Source organism: Elephantulus edwardii, unplaced genomic scaffold, assembly GCF_000299155.1.
Source record: "Elephantulus edwardii isolate Elephantulus edwardi_28Jun2011 unplaced genomic scaffold, EleEdw1.0 scaffold00026, whole genome shotgun sequence".
NCBI classification, from domain to species: Eukaryota; Metazoa; Chordata; class Mammalia; order Macroscelidea; family Macroscelididae; genus Elephantulus; species Elephantulus edwardii.
In genome coordinates this window covers 9,256,765-9,277,137 of record NW_006399776.1, presented here as the reverse complement: position 1 = coordinate 9,277,137, position 20,373 = coordinate 9,256,765, and the positions used below count along the sequence as shown (strand labels likewise).

Genomic DNA, 20,373 nt, shown 5'->3' with positions numbered 1-20,373 from the left:
ATCAGGACAGTATTCTTTCTCCATACCTATTCAGGCTGTATGTTTAACAAATCATATGAGACGCTGGACTTTATGAAGAAGAATGTGGAGCTAGAATCAGAAGACTTGCTGACAATCTGCATTATGAACATGACACAACTTTGCTTGTTGGAACTGAGGAGGATTTGAAGCCCTTGCTGAAGAAGATGGGGGGAAAAAACCAGCAGTTTTAAATAGAAATTACATCTCAACATCAAGAAAATGAAAATGTTTACCACTGGGCGAACAGGCAACATTACAATAGATAGAGGAAAGACTGAGGCTGTCAGTGATTTCATCTTACTTTGACCTACAATCAATATCTTTGGTATCAGCAGTACAGAAATTATTGGGAATCATTGGGAAATGCATCAGGAAAGTCTGCTATCAGTGACCTCTTCAATTTACTTAAGAGAGATGATGTCAGATTAAATACTAAAGAATACCTGATCCAAGCCATGGGCTTTTCAATTATTTGTTATGCATCTGAAAGTTGGTACTATGACTAAAGATGACAGAAAAATTGATACCTTTAAGTTTTGTTTTTGAGAAGAGTTCTGAATATTTCAAGGACTGCCAGAAGAACAGTCAATTATGGCTTGGACAAAGTATGACCAGGGTACTCCTTGGAAGCAAGGATGGTGAAGCTTTGACTTGCATACTTTGAGCATGTTGTTATGAGAGGCCAGTTCTTGTTGAGAGACATCATGCTTGGAAAGGATAAGAGATGAAGAACTTCAACAAGATGGATTGGCAGAGTGACTCTAACAGTGGGCTTAAGTATATCACAGATAGTGAGGATGACACAAGATAGGGTCCGATTTAGATCTGTATAGGGTCACTACGAGTTGCAAACAACTCAGAGGCACATCATGACAGCAACAACCATGCTCCCTGCTGCAAAGAGAAGGAACTAGCCTAAGAACCTATCTACAGACAAATGGATAATGAAACTATGGTACATTCACACAATGAAGTACTATGTAATATTGACAAACAAGAAATAATTTGTGAAACACTACATAATATAGATTAAAAGACATTATGTCAAGTCACAAAAGAATAGTATTATATAAGACCAATATTATAAAAAAATTTCTAGTGTTGTAATCCATAGGTTGTTACACTGCTAAGTTAGACTGCTGGTTTGAATTCACCAGTAGCTTCATGAGACAAAGAAACTTTACAGAGCTAGAATCATGGGAAGAAAGGAAGAGAGTATTAAAAATTAATCAATCAATCAATAATACACGCATATTAAGATGAGTAAGGAAAAACCAGTATAGAATAAGCAGATCATCGATCAGACACTGTATTGTAATTAATGTTCTAAAACAAAATGTGTATAAATGATTGCAAAATTGATATGCTTTGTAAGCTTTCACTCAAATAATAACAGAGGCTTTTAAAATGTCCTAATAATAAAAATATTAAAAGACACTTGATAAAAAGGCAAAAATATGAAGATACAATCCATAAAATTGAAAATATAATTATCAAATATACTCAACCAAAGTTTGGTTATATATCAATCCCACTACTAAGTAGTATGAAGTAAAGCCAAATGATTAAATAAATGTAATCAGAAATAGAGACAACGTGTCATACATCAAGAGCAGAAGTTAAAAAATAAAGGTTGGTTTGTTTGGCTTTCAAGAGCTGGTTTAATCACAGAGAATCTTTAGAGGAGATGAATAACCCAAAAACCAGAGTAATAACTTGGACTCCAGAACAAGAAGCTCTCAGCTCTAGTTTTTAAGTTTCATTGTCACTTTTTAAGCTCTCTGATTAGGTTTTTTCAACTCTAGTCAAGGACTGCAGTCTTCAATATGGATTGAAGCTCAGTATCAAGAAAAGAAAGATTCTCACCACTGGGCCAATTGGCAGCATTAGTATGGATGGTGAAGAGATTGAGAAAGTTAACAGCTTTCATTTACTTGGTTCCACAGTCAACACTCTTGGTAACAGCATCCAGGACATCAGGAGACGAATTGCATCGGGAAAGGCAGCTGTGAGGGACCTCTCAAGAGTACTGAAGTGCAACGACGTCAGGCTGGAGACTAAGGTGCGCCTGATCCAGGCTATAGTCTTTGCAATTACGTGCTATGTATCAGAGAATTGGACAGTGAATAGGGATGATAGAAAGAGGATTGATGCCTTTGAGTTGTGGTGCTGGAGAACAGTGTTGAATATACCATGGACTGCTAGAACAAACAGGTTTGTCCTGGAGAGAGTGAAGCCAGAGTGTTCCCTGGAGTCAAGGATTCTGAAGCTTCGTCTGTCATACTTTGGGCATGTTGCAAGGAGGGACTGGTCCTTAGAGAGGGACATCATGTTTAGGAGAGTGGAGGGACGGCGCAGGAGAGGAAGACCCTCGATGAGATGGATCAATTCTGTGAGTGGAGTGGTGGGAATGAATGGGTTTGAGACAGCGAGGTTGGCACAGGATAGAACGATGTTTAGGGCTCTTGTACATAGGGTCGCTATGAGTCACAAATGACTCGATGGCACATAACAACAACAACAACATGGTAAATTGCTCCTTTCAGTGGAAGAACACATGGAGAATTTCTACAAGGGCAAACCCCTACTTCTTTCTTTAAACTAAAAAGCCCACAAGAACAGTTGCCAGTGAATCAACCCTAGAGACTTCATGTGTGCCAGACTAGAACTGTGCTCTGTAAGGTTTTCAATGGCTGTTTTTTTCCAGAGGTAGATCATTTGGCCTTTCTTCTGAGCAGCCTTTGGGTGGACACAAACTTACAACCTTAACTCAGTTAGCAGCTGAGTATTAGTGCTTCATATCTCTCAGGGACTCTTCTACTTAGGTGATGAGAAAAATAGAGCTACCAGTTTTTTAACTCCTTATGTAACTGGGACACAGTACTATGCTGGAAAACACTTAGCAACCAGTTGTCAAGAGCTGGGCAGAGAAGGAAGTCCTGACTAATGGCATTAGTGATTTCCAAGGTGTGAATACACCTAATCACAAGCAATGTCCAACTATTAGCCTGACTTCACTAAACTTGCCACTGGGAAGAGATGATATTAGGAAGAGATGAGTTTTTAAGTATTTTATTCTTAAATTCAATTTAATTGTAAGGTTGTATTGCTGTTATGTGCCATCAGGTTGCACGAAACTCATACCGACCTTATGTATAATAGCTCTGAACCCTGCCCTATCCTGAGCCAGTTTTACTGACTCTGACACACTACCCCCATTACTCCAGTTACTATGCCAATCCATCTTATCTGAAAGCTTCCTCTCTAGTGCTGTCCCTTCACCCTTCCAAGCATGATATCCTTCTCAAAGGACTGGTCTTTCCTGGCCATGGACCCAAAATATGAAGCTTCAAAATCCTTACCTCCAAGGAGAAACTTGGTTTCACCCTCTCCAAAGCAGAACATGATATGTCCTATATTGGCAGTCCATGGTTCAATGCTTTTCACCAGCACCACAACTCAAGGGCATCAATTTTTCTCCTGTCATTTTTCCTGATTGTCCAGCTTTCTGATGTATAGCATGTAACTGCAAAGACCATGACCCGGGTAAGGTGCACTATAGTTCCTAGGCTGACATCATTACACTTTAGCACTTTGGAGAGGTACCTGACAGCAGGCTTCCCCAGTGCAATTAATCTTTTGATTTCCTGACTGTGAATGCCAGAATAAAGTCTACCTTTGTTTGGTTATGCAAAGGCATTTGACTATGAGAATCATAACAAACTGTGGCTAACTCTAAGAAGAATGGGAATCCCAGAACACTTGATTATGCTAATATGAAACCTATACTTGGACCAGGAGGCAGTCGTTAGAACAGAGCAAGGAAACAATGCATGGTTCAAAATTGGGAAGGGTGTATCCTGTCTCCATATCTTTTCAATCTTTATGCAGAAAAGGTTATCTGGGAGGCTGGGCTCTATGAGAGAAATGTGGCATCAGCAATCTGTGTTATGCAAATGACACAATCCTGTTTGCTGAAACTGAGGACCTGAAGCACTTGCTGTGGAAGGTCAGGGACTGCAGTCTTCAGTAAGGATTGAGACTCAATATCAAGAAAACAAAGATTCTCACCACTGGGCAGATTGGCAGCATCATAATGGATGGTGAAGAGATTGAGATTGTTCACAGTTTTGGTGTGCTTGGATCCACAGTCAACAGTCTTGGCACCAGCAGCCAGGAAATTAAAAGACATAGTGCGATGGGAAAGTCTGTAGTTAGAGACCTCTCTGAAGTGCTGAAGTGCAAAGATGTCAGTCTGGAGACTAAAGTGAGCCTGATATATGCCGTGGTTTTTGCAGTCACTTGCTATGCATCAGAGAGCTGGACAATGACTAGGGATGATAGTAGAATTGATGCCTTTGAGCTGTGGTGTTGGAGAAGAGTATTAAATATATCATGGACTGCTAGGAAAACAAACAGGTTTGTCCTGGAGAGGGTGAAGCTGGGCTGCTCCTTGGAGGCAAGGATTCTGAAGCTTCATTTGACATACTTTGGACATGTTGCAAGGAGGGACCAGTCCTTGGAGAAGCATGTCATGCTTGGGAGAGTGGAGGGGCAGTGCATGATAGGAAGACCCTCAACAAGATGGATTGATTCAGTGACTAGGGTAATGGGGGTAGGCGTGTTGGAGATGGTGAGATTGGCACAGGATAGGGCAAAGTTTAGGGCTGTTGTTGTACATTGGGTAGCTATGAGTCTCAGGCCACTAGACGGCACACAACAACAACAACAGTGCCAAGATTCAATTGTGATGCTGGAGAACAGTCTTGAACATACCATGGACCACCAAGAAAACAAGTAAGTCTGTCTTGGGGAGGATGAGACCAAGTTTCTCCTTGGAGGTTGGGATTCTGAAGCTCTGTCTCACATATTTTGGGTACGTGGCCAGGAAGAACTGGTCCTTGGAGAAGGACATCATGCTCAAATGGGTGGAGGGATGGTGCAGGGGAGGAAGACCCTGGATGAGATGGATTGATACAGTGACTGGGGAAATGGGGTTAGGTGTGCCGGCATCAGTGAAACTGGCTGAAGGCATGGCAAGTTTCAGAACTGCAGTGACTTAGGGGTGCTATGGGTTGCAGGTGACATGATGGCACGTGATTATGGAGCTGATAAAGCTGAAATTGTTAACAACCTCAATTTTTTCTCCACCTACCATGGTGCTGCCAATTGGTTCAGTGGTGAGAATCTTGCTTCCTTGAAGTTGAGCTTCAGTCCATATTGAAGACTACAGTCCTTGACCTTCTGCCACAAATGCTTCAGGTACTCCTCATTTTTTGGCAAGCAAGGTTGTGTTATCTGCATAATGCAGGTTGTTGATGAGTCTTCCTCCAATCCTGATGCCACATTCCTCCTCATAAAGTCCAGCTACTCGAATGATCTGTTCTGCATATAGATTGAAAAGGTATGGAGATAGGATGCATCTCTGACAGATTCTTTCACTGATTTTGAACTTGAACCATGCAGTGTTTCCTTGCTCTGTTCTGAAGACTGCTTCCTGGTCCAAGTTTAGGTTTTGCATTAGCACAATAAAGTGTTCTGGGATCCTCATTCTCTTCAATGTTAGCCACAATTTGTTGTGATCCAACAAATTCCTTTGCATAGTCAATGAAACACAGATAGGCATTCTTCTGGTACTCTTTGCTTTCAGCTAAGATCTATCTGACTTAGGTGATAATGTCTCTAGTGTCACAACCCTTCTAAACCTGGCTTATATTTCTGGCAGTTCTTTGCTGATGTTATAGTTGTTTCTGGATAATCTTCAGCTAGCTTTTGCTTGTGTGTGATATTAATGATATTGTTTGATAATTTCCACACTCTGTTAAGTCACTCTTTTTTTTGAATGATAATAAATCTGGATCTCTTCCATTCAGTTGATCAGATAGTTGTCCTCCAGATTTCCTGACACAAGAAATCTGGTGAGCACATCCAGGACAGCATCAGTTTTTTAAATCTGTCAATTGGTATTCTATCAGTTCCTGGGGACTTGTTTTTGGCCAATTCCTTCAGAGCAGCTTAAACTTCCTCCTTCATCACCATTGCCTCTTGATCATAATGATAGTTTTACTTAACAACTAGCTTGCAGAATTCTTAAAACTTTAACAGTCTGCTTTCGAACTTGGTATAAGCTAGTCCAACTCATCAATACTGGGAGAACAGAAAATTTTCTTTTATCCTCTCTGTCCCTCTCTCCTAATTCTCTCCCTCGATGAAAAAAGGAAAGTGATCCATGTATCAGCATCATCCACATGACAAACAATTTTTGCCTTCTGATCTAGTTACTCTTACACTCAGGACTGACTACATGGGTTGCAAGACTCAGTGCAAAATGGGAATATGTGATGCCGGGTACAAATAGAATGAAGAATTTCAGGACGGCCAGTGTGGGACACTATGCATTTGCATAGCTCACACGCCCATGAAGGTGGCCTTGCTTACACTCGTTCTTCCCATCTAATCCTTCTAAGGGGATCCTCTATAGGTTGTAACCTAAACCCACAATAACCACACGAAGCCCAGCAGTTGTAGCTGCTCTCTATGTGGAAGCACTGGAGGTTCCAACATGAGGATGGGCCGGGAGTGGGGTTTGTAATTTAGATGACCTTTTCCAATCATCTTACTAGTGGCCACTGCTGTTTTAGTCAATCACTGAAAAGGCTGCTTTTGCTTCACGCTGTTTCCTAAATGTGTTTGCATCCTGGGATTGCTAACCTTCATGTCAGCCTATTGCCTTAAAAAAAAGTGATGGAAAAGTGGCACTTTTGGGATGTGGGCAGGGGAAGCACCTCTTAAATTCTTGTCCAGCTAAGACATATGTTGGAGAGTAAGCCCTACTATCACCATAGGAAACAGGTGTGAGTATTAACAGTGGAAATATTCATTGGGAATGTTGCCTTCACATGTAAGTACTCTTATTATAATTGTTACAGACATTCACATTCTATTTTCATGGCCAAAAGATAGTATGCTGTAAGTTTTAAAGGGTGTTTTCTGCAGTTGAGAAGGGTCAGAAATGTAGGAAAACCTGACTGAACTGGTCCCAGGGTTTCCAATCTGCTCAAGGCAGGGCGTCTCTCTAATTAGAGAGATTCTTCAGAGATCTCCAAGAGGCTGGCTTCACCAAGGGCTTTTTCCATCCAGGATGCTGGAAACCTTTGTGTTCTACTGCTTCTCCAGAGGAATCATACCTTGCAGGTTCTCCTAAAGTACCTGAGAAAATTCTCAGGAATGACTGAGGAGCAAATAAGCTAACGGATAGTATTTCTCAAAGCAGCTCATGGGCTCCCTCCACCCAGGCCATCCTGAACGCATACAGAATGAAAACCTCCAGGGCTGACTCTCAGAAACGTGAATGGCTAACACCCTTCCCTTCATTCCTCTGGACAGCATGAGACTCACAGATAAACTGACCAGATTTTGGATCTTAGAACCTCTCTCATAAATGAGCTGCATCATCTTTCAGGGGTTACTACATCCTTAGAGCTCCAACTCCCATTGCTTAAAAATAAAAAAAAGTATGTACTCATCTCATGTAGGGCTGTTTGTCTGTCTATGTTGGCAGGCATGTGGATGAATTTACAGAACAAAAATGATGCTCAGGACTCCTGAGACACTAACTTATGCATAAGTATTTTTACACCCACTTCTGTCTCCTCTATTCTAGAGAAAAGCTTGTGAAAGGCACAGGTGAGAAGACAGGAAAGGATTTCCCATCGCTCCTTTACTCAGGGCTGCCAGCCACTGCACCTCATGTTCAGGATAGGGCAGGCATGCCAGCCTCAGATGCTGGGTGATGCCAGGCTGTCAAAGACACAGCAAAACGGCTCCTCAGCATAAACTGCTGCTAGATCACAGAATCCTAATTCACTCCCAAGGGCTAAGAACAGGCATGCCTTTGAGCTACTCTGATGTCTAGAAGTCTTAGGAAGAGGGTGTCCTAAGGGTTGTTCTTCATATTAAAAGCCTTACTGTGACTCCCAAAGGCTATGAGTTGATGAAGGAGGGTTCTGGGACAGCTCGAGTCACTTTCATGAAGGGCTTAGTGTCAGCAGTGGCTTGAGCTCTGGAGCCTCCCCCTTTCTGAGCCTACACTTTGCTTTGATCCTGGGAGCTGCCCCTTCTAAGAGGTCTTAGTGCCTGTTGATGGTCATGGCCCTTGGCTTCTAGCTTTGTACTGCTGCCTGCATGCACTTTTCTTTGGTACACAGACTGCAAGTTGGAAAAAGGTGAGAATTATCTAACCTGCCCTTTGACATAGAGGAAACTGGGTCTCAACAAGTATGTACTTGCCTCTTCTGCCTCTCGTTTTAAAAATAAGTGTAGCCGCACTCTTTTTAAGCCCAGGTCTATAGAATGCCTGACTTTAATATAGAACTTCTCCAGTACCCATCTGTGGTATTTTTAGTTGAGAACTCTGTTGGTCGACCCTGTTGGTATTTGAAATACTAGTGATGTAGCTTCCAGCATTACAGCAACAAGCACCACCTACCACCACGGTGTAGCAAATGGACTAAAATTAGTCAAAGAAAACCTTATCGATCACATGAAACAAGGTCTGATGTAGTGCTAGAAGATGAGACCGCTTAGACGGGAAGGCACAGAATGGATTCAAAATGCCAACCACCAGGATGAAGCAGGGTTGGGCAATGCATCCTTTTATTGTGTATACGGTCACCAAATATTAGAACTCACTTGACGGCAACTCACAATAACAACAATTAGTTTTGGAGATCTTTGGAGATTCCTTGTACAATGAGTACAGTAACTAGAATTTTGGTTTGGAGAGAAATTAATGAAAAGATGTAGTATACAGATGGGGTCCAATCAATGTTTCTTGAATTGGATGGAGTTTAACCTCTAACCCAGCGGAGGCCGTGCCTGCAGGATGGTGGCCACAGAAGGGAGGCCCATCCTGAGAGGCCCTCGTGGACAGGCCCATCACGGACAGGAGGCCTATCTTGGAAGGGGATTCAGCTTGCCCAGGTCAGGTGGCATGCAGCTGCCGGGGACTAGGGAAAGGGAACACAAGCAGTATTTTTGTCTAGAATGGGGTTGTGAGGCAAATGATTTAGATTCTCAGAGGCTTGATTAATTTTCTGATTTGTCCAATGGAAATAATATCAGACCTGAGAAGTTCACAGAATCATTGGGCAATGCACGTGGCTAACAGTATCATCTGCTAACTGAAAGGCTGAAAGTTTGAATCTACCCTGGGGAACCTTGGAAGAAATGTCTTCTGAAAAGGAATTTCTCTTTTCTTCAGAAAAATCCACCACTGAAAACCTTACAGATCACAGTCACCTGGAGTCAGAATCAACTCTAAAACTGGTTTACTTATTTCACAGAGCTGCACTGAGTATAAAGGGAAATCAATACAGATGGAGCCCCAAGAAAGAACAGAGAACACTCTGTGAACATAAGATATGAGGATGCGTTTCCTTTCATCCCATTGGGTATGATAAGGTACTGAGTTACTTCCTTCATCTCACTCCAGAGCAGTGGCTGCAAGCTGAAGAGGCCCTTTTCTGGGACATGTTTGTGGCTGTATTTCTGATGCTGCCAGCATTTATTTTGCATCTGAGGAAAAAAGGCATTGTGAATTTGGACATCAGAAGACTTCCACTCAGCCCAAAGGCTGGTAGCCCTTTTCAAGAGTGAAAAGTGAAAAGCCTGGATGATCTGATAGGTCTTTGTTACCTCTGATGGTAACAGATGGTGTGAACCACATACATTTGACATAAATGTTGTTGTTGCTGTTGTTATGTGCCATCGAGTCATTTGCGACTCATAGCGACCCTATGTACAACAGCCCTAAACCGTGCTCTATCCTGTGCCGATCTCATTGCCTCTGACAAACCCATCCCGATTATTACCCCAGTCACTGAATCAATCCACCTCATAGAGGGTCATCCCCTCCTGCGCTGTCCCTCTACTCTACCCAGCATGATGTCCCTCTCTAAAGACCTGTCTCTCCTTACAACATGTCCAAAGTATGTCAGACGAAGCCCGAGAATCCTTGCCTCCAAGAAGCAGCCTGGTTTAACCCTCTCTAGGATGAATCTGTTTGTTTTCTTGGCAGTCCATGGTACATTCAATACTCTTCTCCAGCACCACAGCTCAAAGGCATCAATTCTCCTTCTATCCTCCCTAGTCATTGTCCAACTCTCTGATGCATACCAAGTGATTGCAAAAACCATGGCCTTTATCAGGCACACCTTAGTCTGCAGAGAGACACCGTTGCTCTTGAGTACTTTCGAGGGGTCCCTAACCGCAGACTTTCCCATTGCAATACGTTTTTTGATTTCCTTGCTGCTTGTGCCAAGAGTGTTGACCGTGGAGCCGAGCAAACTGAAGCTGTGAACAATCTCAATCTCTTCACCATCCATCTTGATGCTACTGATTGGTCCAGTGGTGAGAATTTTTGTCTTCTTGACATTGAGCCTCAGTCCATACCGGAGGCTGCAGTCCTTGACCCTCTGCAGTAAGTGCATGAGGTCCTCCTCAGTTTCAGTGAACAGGGTTGTGTCATCTGCATAACGCAGATTGTTGATAGATCTTCCAACTATCCTAACGCCACGCTTCTCCTCATAGAGCCCAGCCTCTCGGATAATCTGCTCTGCTTACAGGTTGAAAAGGTATGGAGATAGGATACATCGTTGGCGTACACCCTTCCCAATTTTGAACCATGAAGTGTTGCCCTGCTCTGTTCTGACGACTGCCTCTTGGTCCAAGTATAGGTTTCGCTTTAGCACGATTAAATGTTCTGGGATTCCCATTCTTCTCAGTGTCAGCCACAGTTTGTTATGATCCACGCAGTCAAATGCCTTTGCATAATCAATGAAACACAGATATACATTCTTCTGGTATTCTCTGCTTTCAGCTAAGATCCATCTAACATTAGCTACAATATCCCTAGTACCACGACCCCTTCTAAACCCAGCCTGGACTTCTGGCAGTTCTCTGCTGGTGTGCTGTTCCAGTCGTTTTTGGATAATCTTCAGTAGAATCTTGCTTGTATGTGAAATCAATGATATTGTTCTGTAGTTTCCACACTCAGTTTGGTCGCCCTTCTTTGGGATGGGAACAAATATAGAAGTTCAAGCTGCTTTGAAGGAAATAGCAAAAAATAAGGCCCCTGGAATAGATGGTATACCAATTGACATATAAATATACAAGTTGTAATACTTCGCCTCATGATGCTCACTGAAGAGTGGATCAACTAGCACTAACATACTGAGAATGTAAAGCATGGCCTCTGATTAAAACAAGGTAGCAGTTGGGTGTTTAATGAGTAAAGCAGTGAACTGTGACTCAAGGCCCCAAGTTTCTAATCACAGATCTGTAACACTGTAAGTGAACTGGGAAAGTTGTTAGATGCCTTCTAAAGTACCCTTAATTTGTAAGTGCTGGCTACCCATCCTTAACAGCATTCTAAAGGGTTCTTTCTCTGACAACACTCGTGGGTGGTAATTAATGGTTAATAAAATAAAGAAAGAGAGAAGGATGGGCAATCTCCTCTAGTGCAATTAACCACCACTGAAAACCGGAGGGTCAGTTATGAGTCAGTTCCAACTCAATGGTACACAACAACAAAGTAAAATAACCATCAAGAAACACAATGTCTTTGTCATTATTTAGAGTATTACATAGAGATGTTCCCAAAATGTAAGTGCCATAGTTTCCAGAAAATCTGTCAGTTACTTTCCCCATTACTAATAATTTTAGCCTGTCAAGTTAGCATTTTGAAATGACAAAAATATTCCACTTGTCCAATGGTAGCTGAAACTGTGACTTCTTAGCACTTGAAATGTGATAGCTAGAGGAACTGAACTTAAAGTTAATTTTATTTTAATTCATTTGAATGAGCAGTAAATATAAGTAACCAGCCAGTAGCTCAGTGGCCATTGTCTGGACTGAATAAGTTCAAGGCTCTTAAAGCACCTGTGTGACGAAGAGGGGCAGCGTACAATAGCAAACAAGCTCCTTTTATGTTCAAAATAGGGGTTTTTAAGTTGCAAAGAGTGGCTAGAAGCAAGGCATGAAGCAAGATTACCAAAGCATAATAACAAAAACCACTTCAATACTATTACCCTCTTTTTAACAGGTATTAAAATGAGAAGACAGACAAATGCATTCAAGAAAACTTAGACTGCTTTTTGCTCAAGTTAAACTTTTTCATATAAACCTGAGCAAATAACCAGTTAGGTAAGATTCAAGAAAAAGATCAGCCTCACTTCTGACCTATTCTTGGACCACCTCTTAGACTTGCAGAAGCACGATGGCGGAACTGGCTGTCACAGGCCTGTGATGCATCCCAGCCTCACTCTCCTCTCCACCTCATTTTCTATTCACACCCCCTCCCCAGTAGACACATCAACTGATAACTATAGAGCCAGAAGTGCATTAAATCACAGATGAAAGGTGCTCTCTGTCTGCTATTCCCTGCAGACATAGAATGTTCTCTTTTTTTGGTTCCTTTATGTAAATTTGGTGACAGGAAACTCTGCAGCTCATAATGCACAAACCTCTGAGATTGTACCCTGCTGCTTTCCCACAACATTGGCTCAAGAGGGATTTCAGCAAATCGTGGCTGTTCCCCTGATCGTACTAGACTCTCCACTCAGGAAGGATGTTTTTCGTTCTGCTTGTCTCTGTTTCTTATAGCCCTGCCTTTATAATTGTCCTGCATGGTACATTTCTCGAGTATCATAAGCTCTAATGAGACAGACCTTTGGTCCCTGTATTTCTCCTGGTACACTTCCTAGCACTGAGTTGGATGCAAACAGCTTAATTAATGCATCTTCATCAGGGATAAGAAAGTATTAGACTCAGTGGGACTTTTAACCACTTTTGAATTTTAATTTTTTTTTTTTCAAATTCAACACATTCTAGAAAACAATGTCTTTTGTTCTTGTTGGATTTGTAGAGGCATATGGAATAGGCTGGATTATTTTGGGGAAAATGTTCAGAATTGACCCTGTATGTTTGATTATTTGAAAGTTAAGAAAGTGGTTCTGAACTCAGCCCGAAGTTGTGTGACTGGAAGGAGGAATAAAGATAGCAGGATTAAGAACAGGCTTTTGATCTCAGGTTATTCAGCAGTGAGTTGGGGAGAGAATGAAAATCTTCACTCTAGAAAAAGCCATACTGCCTTGATAGAGAACAGCAGCAGTGACAGCCACAAGTGCCTAGAGATGTTGTGGTTTGCTTAAGTTGGGAAGTGGGTGAAGGCAAAGCACATGATGAACAGCCAGCCCATCCTTAGCCCGGCTTTTACTAGCCTGCAGTGTCTTCTGGATTATCTTTGTACATGTGTTATTTTCTAAGGAGATTTTTTTGAAATAGAAAGCCTTTCGTTCTGCTCCCAGGTTCCCCCTAACAAAGATTAAATTGTAAAACAAATTAATAGACATATAATCAAATTGTAGTGCTAAACTTTTAATTTAGCACTACAATTTGATTCTAGCAAAAGGGAGCACTGGTGGCCTGGTAGTAAGGAGCCATACTGCCATCCCAGAGACACACAGTTCAAATCACCAACCACACCAGGCAATCTCCTCCTGTGAAATTCACTGCCTCTAAAGACCTGCTGGAGGGTCAGCTGTGAGTTGGTTCTGACTTAATGGTACATAACAACAACAACAAAACAGCAATAGTTTAAAAATGTTTCTTCTTTCTTCCCCCAAGTTAAACAATTAGGCAGTGATTATCAAAGTGTGATTCTCATATCAGTAGCATCAATGCTATCTGAGACTTAGAATGCAAATTCTTGAGCCCTATCCTAGCCCTAAATTTGAAACTCTAGGGGTGGGGCCTAGCAACCTGTGTTAAACTCTCCAAGTAATTCTGACGCACTCACTAATGTCTGAGAAGTGAGGCTGAATGGTAAGGAACTGCACTGTCAATCCGAAGACTTGGGTTCGAATCCACCAGCTGCTCCTCAGGAGAAAGAAGAGCAATCTCTTCTCCCGTGACTTAGAGCCTTTGAAAACTTGCTGGAGAGTCAACTAGGAGCCGGTTCTGACGTGATGGCACATAACAACAACATCTGAGAACCACTGCTTTAAATCAGCGTTGAAATAGGTGAAACTAATTCTAGAAAGAAGATCTGACCAAGCATTGAAACCAACAGGTCCTAGATCTAAGTAACTGTTGTGCATTTGGGATGTGATCAAGCCTCCCTGCATTGCTAAGCAGCTCCTGGGGTTGAGATAGGCTATTGCCACAGAACCACACGTTTATCTGCTTCATGGCAGGAGACTGAGCAATACACCGACAGGGAGAGGGGGAACGGGATTGAGAGAAATCTTTGCATTTCCCCATCAATGTCTACTCATTCCTATTTTGGAAGGGAACAGATATTTAGTAATTTGCAATTATAGTTTCACAAATATTGATCCAAACAAAGGCATAGTATGGAAAAAAAAAGATCTCTCTTCAGATAATTGTTGTGGCTGCACTTTACAGTGCATCTTTAACAGGCTGTCCTGGAGTATTGACAAAGCGCCACACATGACACTTCACTGGCAGTGCATGTGCCTGCACACTTATTTTTCAGACCTTTTACCCTGAATCACATTGGTTATTCAATTCCTTATAGCTGCTGACAATCTGGCTTTATTTAGTCCTTTTCTATTCTACCACAACTACCTTACATATTCTAGGGGAATTATTATGAGGCGTCCAACTGATTCAAAGGTTTATAATGTTTTCTAGTTGGTAACAATGTTTGCTCACATAAAACAGTCCATGTATGCCCTAAGAAATTAAGGGCGGCAACGGGTCCAAGCATCAGATGCACAGTATAAGTTCATGACATTTTTCATGATGAGAAACCTCCAACTTAAGACAAATAGAAATGCAAACTCCCCAAGTAACTTTTCTCACTTTAAATTGTACCTTGCATCACGACCTATTATACACCCACATAGTCATGTGCCATAGGCACTGCAGACTGTCTCCAACATTTCAAAGATGCTTTCAACAGCTATTTTTAAAGGCAAAATAACAATCTAGGTTGCTATTCTATAAAGAACTTTTTGGGAAAAAAATAATACAGCTATTTTTAATGCATGTGGGCAGTTAGCCAACTTACCAAAGGATTGAATGCAGCTGTCAATGAGGTCGTCCAGGCTGGCTCCTTTAGCTAAATGTCCCAGAGACACCATCATTCGGAAGTGGGTGACCTGGGCCAGGCTGGGATGGGAAGGGAAGGGGCTGCCGGCTGGCTTTGCCTCTAGTCTTGTTTTAGGGGCAGCTCTGCAGCCATGGGCAGGTTTCCTGGGGAAAGAGAGACAGCAGGGAGCATAAGCAGAGCAGCCAGGGGCCAAACAAGCTGCCAATTCTGAGCTCGGAAAGCAGATAGGAGAGGAAAGGAGTAGAGCTCAAACAATTAATCCCAGGAGTTGGGCTGATAGAAGACATACCACTCCCACTTGGCAAATGCACCAAACGGACTGGTTGGCTGTTAAAGAAACATCTCCACAGCAAATAACGAGGTGTGATTTCAGGGTTTCAGCAAGGGCTCTGCATCCTGGCATTCCGATTGCTCTGTCCTGCTGTGTCCTAGTTCCCAAAGGGGAGGACAGGCAAGACTATATCTTGGCAGTCCTTGTCTCCCAGCATTATATGCATTTATTTCAGCTTGTAGGCCACTGAATTGAGTTTAAAGAATGATTCATTTTGGACCAGGATGCTGCAGAAGGGAAGGAAGCCTTGAAAATATCTTTCAAGACACTGGAGGAGAAATCAAAGGCTGAGAACCCAAAGGCTGTGGTGGTGATGGAGAGATTTTTTTAAACACAGGACTGGTTTTCTCACACATCTTGGCTGGTTTTAAGAAGCTAATTTTTATTGGTAATAAATAGCACAGGCAGTCTATTATAAGTCATTCTACCAAGTCCTCACCAATCAAAAAACAAAGCAGAACTTCTAAGAACTTTCTTCCAGAACTAAATGCAGAAGGACTTCTAGATCTAAAAAGGCCTTGGAAGTCCATCAGGTCACCTCTGTCCACACACAGTTAGCTTTGTCTTTGGTTGTGACCTCACCAGCACCACCTCAGGTTATTGGGAAAATGATATGTAGAAGATTAAGCATTTTATTCTCCTTGCTAATAAAAATATAGACACATGCACATATGTATACAAACACAGAGTCTTTTACAAAGTTTTATAGTGCTGGGTAGCATTGCTTCTTTGAGAATATTATTCTTCTCACTATTGCAGATATGATAATTTCACAGCTAACTAACAAAAAGGAGAAATTAGGAAAAGAAAATTATGGCTCAGGTCTTTAACTTTAGCTACTGACACTTATGATAAGCATACAATGACATCAATTAATATAAATTAATTGATAAGTCCTCATTCTATGAGGAAGACATTGTGATAGGTCAGGGCTCACCAGCATGAAATAGACTACGTACTTTATAACTATAAAAACATACTCTATGTCAGACTGTGTAGCTGAAATAGAAAAAGAGATTAGAAGTTCCTTAATACAAAAATGTAGCTGGAGAATCAGCTGTAAGCCAGGAAAAGATAGCTGAATCTTAACCAAACGTCTCATGCTTGTCAAGGGTAAGAAGCGTGATGATGGTTCTCACAGCAGGGAGAGCTTAGTTCCAGCTGGAGTGGCTTGAAGGCTTCTTTAACAAGATACAATCTCATCCAGAAAGAACTGAGGAAGATCTTACATAAAAAAGAAATGCTGGGGTACATGTAGATTTTGGGAGGCTAGCTGCTAAATGACAGAGTGCTGAACTATGGGGCCCCTTGGTACGCATCCAGACTGGCAGAAGCAGCGCTCTATCCCATTAGCTTCTGTTTTCACACCCCTTCAAGGTGCTGAACTGGGAGGCCACTGAGCTCTATTCCAACTGGGGTGGGGGTGGGGTGTCCAGTAAATCCAACCAATGACTGGCTATTGGGCAGTTACTGACCCAACAAGGCTGGGAGCTGATACTACGCAGGATTCCTTCTCGATCAAGTTGGTGTCACAAGACTCAGTCAAATTTCTGGCCATCACTCATTTCTACCCAGGCCCTGGACTATATCAGTATCTGAAAACAGAAAGTAACACTAATAGACATCACAGATTGAGTGACTACAGCGAGGCTATCAGAAGGATGGGGATTTACATGGTCTTTAATGCTTACAGCCTAGAAAGTTGTTATCTCTGTAACAATTAAGCGCAGTCTAAAAGAAGTTAAATGACAGAGCCAAGGTTGTACAACTTAGATTAGCCAGCTGTGGGATTTGAATCTGTACCATCTCTGGCTTTATTTGTTTAATACCCAGCACTATGTACTATGCCTGGCACTATGCACTACTCATTACATCACAGCAAGCAAGCAGACTTGAACAGAGATTGAAAAAGTTAATTCCATTTTGGAGGAAAAGAGTAAACTAATACAGAGGCTGAATTTCAATCTCTACTCATTCTGTGGGTTGCCAGAACCATCACGAGAACTACAGAGGTGGCTAGACTCTTCATGGTCCTTTTTCAAATCCCCTCCTTACAAAGGTGTGGAGGTCACCTTAAGAGCAAGGTTACTTGCCACCAGTGGAAATGAAAAGTGGAAAGCCAGGCCTTATATGCCTTGTGCCATCTTCCTGGAAGCACCAAACCTTCTTTAACTCTGAGGCTGCTATCTAGCGACTAGTGTCTAGTTTAGTCAGCTTTTTGCTTTAGCTCCTGTCTTTCCATCATTAAGAACTCCACCAGAGGCAGAAAAAGATGAAAACAAAGTTTTTTCAGCAGAGGCATCTTTCTCTTCTGCACTACCTCTCTTTAAGCCCTGAAGAAGGGGTGACCACAACTAGAAACTGAATTACCAGACGGGACTCTTCCTGCTGGGGTCCAGAAGAAATCTAGTTCACACTCTCAACCAAGACATCATGGAAGATTCGTCTTCTTTCTTGGTCGGTGCCACTGACCATTCAGGATTTTCCTAAACCTTGGCCTCTAATTCTGGTAATGTTTCCTAGTGTCACCGGGGGGAAACCACATCAGTTTATATAAGGTGATTTTCTGTTGCCAGAACTAGAAGAATTAAGGTAGATTCAGGTAGAAATTAATAAACTGAAGAGCCTATTTAGGATGAGGGGAGGCAACTGTGGGAAGTGTATTCTGGAATGTAAAGAGACCAAAGAAGCTCAGGGGGCTTGGGCCTAGGGAACTAGAGAAAACAGAAACTACTAAAAGCAAGCAAGCAACCTAAAATGTCTTGGAAAGTAGGGAGTTGTATCACAAACTGGGAGACTGTGGTCTTTTGCTATGTACTCTCTTGACTTTGTGACAAACCTTCAAATTACTCTATCTCTTCTGGTAAAATGGGTCAGATAAGGATTTATACAATGCTTTATTATAAGCTTGTAGAAGAATGTTTTAATGACCAACCCATAGACTGAATCACCTTTGAGTCTGCAAAGGCATATTTTAAAAGGATAATAGCCAAATGTTTTCTGGCCAGCTCCTTTGTGAATTAAAAAAAGGAGAAAGTAAAGAAAAACTAGAGAAGCTGAAAGGTGGTGGTTGTGTTTTTGGTTGGTTTTATTTATTTTTTTTTTTCCTAGTGTAGGAGTGGTCAAGGTACAATAGGATTTGTTGAAGATGTTTAAACCTCCAAACTAGTTTCAGTGAAATCCTCTCCAGGCACAGGCACCTCAAAAGAGGTCACAATATCACCCTGACTTGTTTTGTTTTTTGTAAATGAAACTCAGCCTAGTAAAGGATGAAATGGAAGAAGAGAACTGGAGTTTCCACGGTTTGCTTTGCAGTAGAAGGGCCTTTTGCTAGTTTCTTTTTAGTGAGGGTTCTTTCTAGTCCTGCCATATCCATATACTCAGTTTAATTTACTGACCTTCACAGCCCCTCTGCAGACAATCTAGGACAAGGGGCAGTGGTGGACACGCAGGGGGAACATGGGGGAGGGTCAGAAAGAAGAGCACCAAGGGTCAAGAACCTTTACTCCGAGAGAAATGAATATAAGTAGGTTAAGTCTAGCAGAGCAAAGCTTCCTGCCTCTACTGGCTGTGTAAATTGGGCAGGGCAGGTCCACACACCAATCTAGGCAATCAACAACCTGGAATTGTGAAGTAAGTACACAACTTGCTCAGTTTGACACGGAACCAACTGCCTATCTAGTTGCCCAGTTTTGCTGCTTTCCAGTTTTGCTGCTTCTGGGGATAAATGAAAAACTGCCTAGTCTCTACTTTTCTTTTTCCTCCCAAGACTCCTGTCACTCGGCTTCACTCTCTATGACTCCAAGACTTTCCTAAAACATTTTTTAGACTGATAAGGTAAGAGGAGATTGAAGATTTCAATCCAGAAAGTTAAACAATCCATTGGCCCAGGGACCTGGAAACTTCTCTGGAGCAGAGGCACCGAGTGGTACCACCTCCACTTGCTCTCAGTGCAAACCCATAGCAGGGAACGCCGTTGGCCTTGTCCGCCCGAGCCCAGTGGAGACAGAGCCGCGAGAAGCCGCCAGATGGCGCTGTGACACCCCGCGCTCGCAGCAGGTGCGGGAGGCGCGGAAAGTCCGCGCGTGGGAGTCCTAGGAGCCTCGCAGTGAGGATCTGGGGGATTAGGCGGGCAGGCGGGCAGGCGAGCGTGGGCCAGGGCACTGGAGAGCTTTCGCCGTAGCATAGCCCTGAGAAACTCTGACCTCACGGCCGCGCCGCTTCCAACCCCAACTCTCTTGCCTACCACCCGGGCACAGCGCGCAGGGTGCTCGAGCCTGTCTCTCCAGACTTCAGCTGGGGACTCTGATCTTCCACTGCCGCCCTCCATTCTGGGCCAGTAACTTCCCAAAGTGAGAGGCACCCTGATGCCCGGACAGCCCGCCACCCACTGGTGAGAGGACTTTAGGTGGCCGCCCCCAGAACGAACAGGTCCCCAAGAAAGCAAGCTGGCGGACCCGGGCACCAGGGCCCGTTTTACTCACCGCGGAGCCTCTCTGGCTTTGCCCAGGGTGCCCATGGCCGCGGCCCGTGCTCCTGAGCCGGTTCACCTCGCGCCACGGGACGGGCTCGGCGGGACGCGACTCATCGCCACCGCCGCCCCCGGCTGCCCGCCGCCGCTCTCCGCGCCAGGCGAGCCGAGCCGACCGAGGCGCACCCGCAGGCACAAACTTTGTGTGAGCGCGCCCTCGCCTCGCACGCGCGCGCGCATACACTCGCACGAACCACCTGACTGCCGCTGATGTTATCGGCCGGCCTTAGGAAATGTGCCGCGCTTCTCAGCTCTTCTCCGAAACCTGTCCTCGTTACTCGGTAGTGCAGAGAGGCCTGGGCCTCTTGCCTTTTCTTTTTTCTTTCTTTTTAAACTTGTGACTTCTACATCCCA

At 43.1% G+C, this 20,373-nt stretch overlaps 1 protein-coding gene across 4 annotated transcripts in view; it reads right to left on the bottom strand.

Annotated features, from left to right (window-relative positions):
* Positions 1-20,121, bottom strand: part of RASGRP1 (RAS guanyl releasing protein 1 (calcium and DAG-regulated)) — a 108,791-nt gene extending 88,670 nt beyond the window's left edge. For 2 of the 4 annotated variants that reach the window (XM_006883034.1, XM_006883035.1), the window contains exons 1-2: positions 19,973-20,008; positions 15,116-15,300 (exon numbers count right to left, since the gene is read on the bottom strand). In XM_006883034.1, the coding sequence (XP_006883096.1) occupies positions 15,116-15,300; positions 19,973-20,007 (220 nt within the window). In that variant the 5' untranslated portion in view covers position 20,008. Of the gene's footprint in view, positions 1-15,115; positions 15,301-19,972 lie in introns of all 4 variants that reach the window. The other 2 variants (XM_006883032.1, XM_006883033.1) reach the window with 2 other exon arrangements.
* Positions 20,122-20,373: the final 252 nt, after the last annotated feature.